This window comes from Bufo gargarizans, chromosome 3 (genome assembly GCF_014858855.1).
Source record: "Bufo gargarizans isolate SCDJY-AF-19 chromosome 3, ASM1485885v1, whole genome shotgun sequence".
NCBI classification, from domain to species: domain Eukaryota; kingdom Metazoa; phylum Chordata; class Amphibia; order Anura; family Bufonidae; genus Bufo; species Bufo gargarizans.
Window position 1 is genome coordinate 157,902,878 of NC_058082.1, and position 7,792 is coordinate 157,910,669.

The following is a 7,792-nucleotide window of genomic DNA, read 5'->3' on the forward strand; positions in this document are numbered from 1 at the left end:
CAGGCAGCAGAGGCTGTGCCCGTGTATGAGGAGCAGAGGCTGTGCCCGTGTATGAGGAGCAGAGGCTGTGCCCGTGTATGAGGAGCAGAGGCTGTGCCCGTGTATGAGGAGCAGAGGCTGTGCCCGTGTACGAGGAGGGCACAGGCAGCAGAGGCTGTGCCCGTGTACGAGGAGGACACAGGCAGCAGAGGCAGTGCCCGTGTACGAGGAGGGCACAGGCAGCAGAGGCTGTGCCCGTGTACGAGGAGGGCACAGGCAGCAGAAGCTGTGCCCGTGTACGAGGAGGGCACAGGCAGCAGAAGCTGTGCCCGTGTACGAGGAGGGCACAGGCAGCAGAGGCTGTGCCCGTGTACGAGGAGGACACAGGCAGCAGAGGCAGTGCCCGTGTACGAGGAGGACACAGGCAGCAGCAGAGGCAGTGCCCGTGTACGAGGAGGACACAGGCAGCAGCAGAGGCAGTGCCCGTGTACGAGGAGGACACAGGCAGCAGCAGAGGCAGTGCCCGTGTACGAGGAGGACACAGGCAGCAGCAGAGGCAGTGCCCGTGTACGAGGAGGACACAGGCAGCAGCAGAGGCAGTGCCCGTGTACGAGGAGGACACAGGCAGCAGCAGAGGCAGTGCCCGTGTACGAGGAGGACACAGGCAGCAGCAGAGGCAGTGCCCATGGATGAGGAGGACACAGGCAGCAGAGGCAGTGCCCATGGATGAGGAGGACACAGGCAGCAGAGGCAGTGCCCATGGATGAGGAGGACACAGGCAAAGGACCAGTGTCGGGGGAAGTAAGGACACAGGCAGCAGAGGTAGTGCTTATGTATGAGGACACAGGCAGCAGAGGTAGTGCCCATGTATGAGGAGGACACAGGCAGCAGAGGTAGTGCCCATGTATGAGGAGGAGGACACAGGCAGAGGACCAGTGTCGGGGTAAGTAAGGACACAGGCAGCAGAGGCAGTGCTTATGCATGAGGAGGACACAGGCAGAGGACCAGTGTCGGGGGAAGTAAGGACACAGGCAGCAGAGGTAGTGCTTATGTATGAGGAGGACACAGGCAGAGGACCAGTGTCGGGGGAAGTAAGGACACAGGCAGCAGAGGTAGTGCTTATGTATGAGGAGGACACAGGCAGCAGAGGTAGTGCTTATGTATGAGGAGGACACAGGCAGAGGACCAGTGTTGGGGGAAGTAAGGACACAGGCAGCAGAGGTAGTGCTTATGTATGAGGAGGACACAGGCAGAGGACCAGTGTCGGGGGAAGTAAGGACACAGGCAGCAGAGGTAGTGCTTATGTATGAGGAGGACACAGGCAGAGGACCAGTGTCGGGGGAAGTAAGGACACAGGCAGCAGAGGTAGTGCCCATGTATGAGGAGGACACAGGCAGAGGACCAGTGTCGGGGGAAGTAAGGACACTGGTCACATGACGAGGCTTCTCTCGCGCTGGACATGACAGCTGGGGACGTTCAGTCGGGACGCGCTGTCAGGCAGTGTGCTGTGCCTGTGACTGCTGATCATCCCCCTTATGATAAGCGGCGCCACATTCCAGAACAATCCCGATCTGCACGTGCTGTCTACAGGTCTATGGCTGCGGACAGCGGGTGGCAGGGCGCCCCCGGGCGTAGTGACCCGACATCTGGCTACCTGTAGGCCTCACACATTGTGGGGGGGAAATAATCCGAGGCCTGGCCCTGCCATCTGCCATCACTTGTGGCCGGTCCCTGCGCCCCCATGCCTACTGCAAAGCGCCAGAGATGACAGGTTGGCAGCTGGGACCCCGTCTGCCCCCGGTGTCGTGTATCCCCCCCACCCCTTTGCCGGGCCCGACTCTTTGTTCTCCATGAAGAGCTGAGGGGAATGCACTGCCGTTCTCTCCAGGACACTTATCGTTTCCTTCCGGTACCTTCTTGTAGTTTTTCCCCAGCCATAGCCGCACGTTGTCGAACTGAGAAATGGTGTCAGAGGACTCGTAATATTTCACGTTCGGGCCGCCGTCCTTCTTCCGCACCGCCATCTTCTGCCAGCCTGCCCGGCACTTCCAACTACATAGCAAAGACGACCTCTAGCGGGAGCGCAACGCATTGCAAAGTCAGAAGAGCGGAGCCTGAATGTGCAATAGTACCATCTGCTGGCCAAAAGAGGGAACGGCAATGATGGCACCTAGGATGTGTGGTAGAGGAAGGCCGGCGGTGGCCGACCCTAAAAAGCTACTTGAGGACGTTGAAAGGACACCTAGCGGCAATGCTAAAAATACACAAGTACTATATATGTAAGCGTTAGAGACACATAAACATGTACTAACATGTAGGCAACCTAGTCTAGAGTGACGCGGCGTTACCGCTGTGTCTGCATTGTACTTCACGATATACTTTGTGACCGACTAAATGATGGGAGGAGAATAATCACAGCGTGAACAGTCATTCGTCACACGGAGGGCTCGAACGCTCAGTCTGGACTAGATGCAGCTGCAGACTGGGGCTGAAAGAGTTAATCGGCGCAGAGCGCTCCGCCAATAAGCGGTAGACGTGTGAGGAGGCGGAGTGCGCACTATGAGCAAGCTGTGCGGCGCCGTTGGCTGACAGTCACGGTGGCCGAGTGGTTAAGGCGTTGGACTCGAAATCCAATGGGGTTTCCCCGCACAGGTTCGAATCCTGTTCGTGACGAGTTTATTTTTTTTCCTTAATAAGGAGTTTAATTAATGAGTTGCTGCTGAGGGAAGTGAGGTCTTCATGCTGGTGTACTCGCAGATTTGTAGTGTACCCAAGACGTCAGAAAATTGCTGTGTAAATGAACCACATGGACATATTATATCTAGAAATGAAATCCTTACTATTCACATCTGGATTGTAGGTTCTGTATACAACAAAAGCCACATTTCTGTGTGATCCAAACTGCAGCCAATGGACCCCACTGATTTATAATGGGGTCAGAGCAGGTTGCCCTTCTTTCTACAGCTGCATACTTCTCTATTCTTGTCATCAAAAGTGCTAAAAACCTTAAAGGGGTTATCCCATCATAGACAATGGGGGCCTATCGCTAGGCTATGCCCCCATTGTCTGATAGGTGCGGGTCCCACCGCTGGGACCCGCACCTACAAGGAGAACCTGCACCTATGGGACCCGCACCCATCAGACAATGGGGGCATATCCTAGCGTTATGCCCCCATTGTCTAAGATGGGATAACCCATTAAAGGGGTTGCCCTGTGAAAAAATATGCTAAATTTTTAAAACCCTCACCTGGATCTGAATAGTTTTGTAATTGCATGTAATTAAAGATTTGGTATCACCGCTGAGTTACCGGTATTTACTGAAATCCATCTGTATAGCGCCACCTGCTGTTTGCTCTTTTTCAAAATTCTTTGTCCTGCTTAGGGCTCTTTCACACTTGCGTTGTCCGGATCCGTCGTGTACATTTGCCGGAATTACACGCCGGATCCGGAAAAACGCTTAAGAGCACATCATTTTTTCTTTCCGTATGCGTCTTTCCGGCTTTTTTGGTAAGATACTGAACCGGAAATCCTGAAGCCAACATCAAGGTTTCTTTTCCGGATCCGTCAGATGGATCCGGTATGGGGCCGGATCCGTGCGACAGATCCGGAAAAAAAAACGTTGATGTTGGCTTCAGGATTTCCGGATCAGTCTCTTTTCGCGCCAGCCAAGTCCTTCCTACTTCCTGGCGCAGACGCAACTTCCGGATACGTCGTTGCGTCGTAACAACTGAAGATGTTAGGACGGATCCGGAATAATACATTTCAATGGGCTATTATTCCGGATCCGGCCTTGCGGCAAGTGTTCAGGATTTTTGACCGGAGCAAAAAGCGCAGCATGCTGCGGTATTTTCTCCGGCCAAAAAACGGTCCGGTCCTGAACTGAAGACATCCTGATGCATCCTGAACGGATTTCTCTCCATTCAGAAAGCATTAGGATAATCCTGATCAGGATTCTTCCGGCATAGAGCCCCGACGACGGAACTCTATACCGGAAAAGAAAAGAACGCAGATGTGAAAGAGCCCTTACAGAGATGGAAGCAAGCATCATTCACATCCATCATTCAACTGCCATTAGCTGCTGTAAAAAAGGGCACACCCCCTGAGAAAGGACACACCCCCTGGGAAAGGACACACCCCCTGGGAAAGGACACACACCCTGGGAAAGGACACACACCCTGGGAAAGCTGCCAGCTTGAAATAAATATAGAACAATTGCAGTAATGAATGGGAGATCTCTGGATCCATGTGCGGTACAGGGCTAGGTTTGTTAGAAAGAGACGGTCATGTACTATATGATGTCTGCATTTCATTTTTACATTATTCATGGGATAACCTCTTCAATGGAATCCCCAAATGAAACCTGGGACAGCAGTACAATCAGATAAAGATTAAAGGGGTTGTCCAGAATGGTGAAAATATGGCTGCTTTGTTCCCCAAACAGCACCACATTTGTCCGCAGGTTGTCTGCGGTACTGCAGGTCAGCCCCTTTCACTTGAGTGGAACTGAGCAGTTATACCAGACACAACCCATGGACAGGCAAGACTCTGGAAGAGAGCAGCCATGTTTTCCTAATCATGGACAATCCCTTTAAATAAAATACTTATCCATTTTACCTCCCTGCCAATGGTAATAACAAAGGTGCTAAAGGTGCCGCACTTCTGCAACAAATTCACCCGTCATAATGATGCCAGGACACTAACCAGCACGATTGATGATATCCAAGTCAATTGGCGCTTGCTTAAAGGGCTTTTTACACCTTGTTTGGGCTCACAGCAAGACTCCAAAGGACTGAAGCGCATTTTGGATCGTGGAGGCCTGTTTTTCTATTCCCAGTTTTATGGCACCATACTGCCAAAATATTAGAAACAACCACAAAGTTGACCCCTTAAGGTATCAAAGGGAGTCTTTCACCTAAAATCACCATTATAGAACACTAACATCAGGATCTCCATTACATTCCCCATATCAGAATGCTACCTTCCATATTGCTGTCCATCGCCGATTTTCTCAGAAAAACACTTTCATTCAATATGTCAATTAGCTTCTGAAGGTGCCCAGGGGCGGCGTTCATGTGGCCGGTGCCCAGGCCGCTTGGTGCTTTTCATACGAAACCCCTCTCCTTTCCCCCCTCTGGCCCGCCCTAGGTTCTAGTGATTTTAGGTGAAAAACTCCTTTTAATCTTGGGGAAATTTGGAAATTTTAAGCTTTTGGCTTTGTTAGGAAAACGTAATGGAAATAAGTGCAGAAATTATTTGATTCAGGGACCTATTTTTTACATTTACCATGTGGCCTTGAAAAACGCACACTTTACCACACATTTATAAAATCCTGCTGGAATGATAACCTATATGTGCTTGTTACATTGTATTGTGGATTCACTGATAAAGATTGTGGGTCTGATCTGAGGTCTGATAAAGATAGGGGGTCTGATTAAGATTAGGAGTCTGATCTGAGGTCTGATGAGATTGGGGGTCTGATCTGAGGTCTGATAAAGATTGGGGGTCTGTTGGACATTGAGGGACTTATCTGAGATCTGATGAAAAAAAATGTATTCTTATTTTCCTCCTCTAAAACCTAGGTCATCTTATAAAGCGAAAAATACGGTATATACCCCAAAGGGCAAGTGTATACAACTACATGTGTAAATAAGTGTATAGAATCCCCAGTAGCATAAATGAGTGACATTTCAATAACAAAATATGCAGCAAGAACATACTATGTAATAACATTTAGCTCAAACACCCAAGGAATTCTGGGTGACCCTCCATCTTTTCTAATATATGTCATCACATGAGGTTATGATGATGTGTAGAAGTAACTGCACATGTCCAGCGCTAAGCGTGTGGTGCCATCATGCCAGGGCATTGTCACAAACATGCAGAGGTCTAAATGTATATGTCAATACATCTAGCTGAGAGCATTTGTGACCAGGCCCCTAAGCCAGGGGGCCCAGAGGTACTGTACTTTTCCCTTTATAAGATGCAGAAGGGAATACTAGTGAGCGCTTCCATAATGGAAGCGCTCACTAGTATGCAGGAGGAGGCGGGGGTGAAGCGCTGTGAGCGCTGTACTTACCCCTCCCCCTGCTTACTCTTCTCAGGTCCCACGCTGCTCTGTCCTGGCTGCCTGCAGCATCAGGACGTACATAGCGCACTCTGACCTGATGCTGCAGGAGGTCAGGTGACTGTGCAGCGCGGGCCCTGAGAAGAGAGCCAGGACAGGGAGAATGGCGGCAGGAGACAGGAGAGGTAAGCTATTTTATTATTTTACAGTCTGATATGAAGGTCTTATTTGGGGTCTGGAGAGGTTTAATGGAGAGTCTGGATGTCTTACTGGCGGTCTGAAGTGGTCTGACTGGGGGTCTAGAGAGGTCTCACAGGGGGTCTGGAGAGGTCTAATGGCGGTTCTGTAGGTCTCATTGGGGGTCTGGAGTGGTCTGACAGGGGGTCTGGAGTGGTCTGACTGGGGGTCTAAAGGTCTGACTGGGGGTCTGGTGAGGTCTAATGGGGGTATAGACATCTGATTGGGGGTCTGGAGAGGTCTAATGGGGGGTCTGAAGAGGTCGAATGGGGTATGGACATCTGATTGGGGGTCTGGAGGTCTAATGGGGGTCTAGTGGTCTAATGGGGGTCTTATCTGAGGTCTGATATTGGGTCAGGGTCTTACATGGAGGTCTAATGGGGGGGTCTGATCTGAGGTGTAAAACTGGGGTCTGACATAGAGATCTAAAGAGGGTTTGGTCTGAGATGTTTTTTAGGGTTTTAATTGGGGGTCTGATCTGAAAGGGGTATTTTTTGTACTGGCGCACAATATAAGAGGGGTTTTTGTACTGACGCTCTGTGTGGTACCAGTATTTTCAGGGGGAGTGTTCCTGCAGGATAACATGGGGGCACAGCGGACATAGTATTGCAGGTGGCAGGATGGGGTGTTGAGAAGGTGAGGAGGAGGATGGAAAAGTAGGAAAGTAAGATGTCTGTTAAACTCTGCAGAGACGAGCTGAAAGAAGTCACCATGGCGGTCTGGTCTGAGAGGAGAAGAAGAGAAAAGAGATTATCTACAGACAACAGAAGTCACTGGATGGAAGAGGTACATATGTGGCGCTGTATTACCCTGTATGTTCTGTAGCGCTGTATGTAATGTTTTCCAAGTACGTCTTTAAAGGGGTTGTCTGCATTTTTTTTTTCATACGAGCGCTGCCTTCTGTGCTTGGTTTACCTGCTCATCACTGCAAATGCTATGGCGAGCAGGTGAAAAGAGCAGAGAAAGCAGCTCTTATATGAGCGCTGCCCTCTCTTCAAATAGCTGATCGGCGGGGGTGCTGTGGGACCCTGCCGAACTGATATTGATGACCTATCCTGAGGATAGGGGAGGGGGCCCAAGCTGAACTCTTTCAGCAGGGCCCATGAGCCTTTAACTACGCCCCTGCCTGTTAATGCCCATGCTGCCACAATAAGCCTCAGCCTTTAACTTATTATTAGCCAAACTGAAGAATATGTGTGCTTCCCAACTAAGCAATCAGTCAATCAAATGTATACAAACCCACATGGAGAACTAGTCACAATTGATAGCTCTGACAGCTTGTCATGTGTGGTGCACCCCACCTCCGGGCCTATAAATATGTCTATATATAGACTAAAAATACATACAAACTGGTGATCAGTGCATTAGGATATGTTCAGGAGCTAGGAATAGATGAGGGGTGCAAGCTAGCAATTGCTAGGACACTTTATTGTGCAAGACGTCTGATTGCAAAACATTGGATCCAGCCCATCGGCCCGAATAAACAAGAATGGGTGGGGTCCGTTAACGCTC

At 50.2% G+C, this 7,792-nt stretch overlaps 1 protein-coding gene and 1 non-coding gene across 6 annotated transcripts in view; one reads left to right on the top strand and one right to left on the bottom strand.

The window, feature by feature from the left end:
- SMARCC2 (SWI/SNF related, matrix associated, actin dependent regulator of chromatin subfamily c member 2) overlaps positions 1 to 2,047 on the bottom strand; it is a 79,816-nt gene extending 77,769 nt beyond the window's left edge. For all 5 annotated transcript variants that reach the window (XM_044287929.1, XM_044287926.1, XM_044287928.1 and 2 more), the window contains exon 1: positions 1,893 to 2,047. In XM_044287929.1, the coding sequence (XP_044143864.1) occupies positions 1,893 to 2,003 (111 nt within the window). In that variant the 5' untranslated portion in view covers positions 2,004 to 2,047. The remainder of the gene's footprint in view (positions 1 to 1,892) is intronic.
- A 523-nt stretch (positions 2,048 to 2,570) lies between these two features.
- TRNAS-CGA lies at positions 2,571 to 2,652 on the top strand. The gene has a single exon. It is a non-coding gene; the product is annotated as a tRNA-Ser (tRNA).
- The last annotated feature ends 5,140 nt before the right edge of the window (positions 2,653 to 7,792 follow it).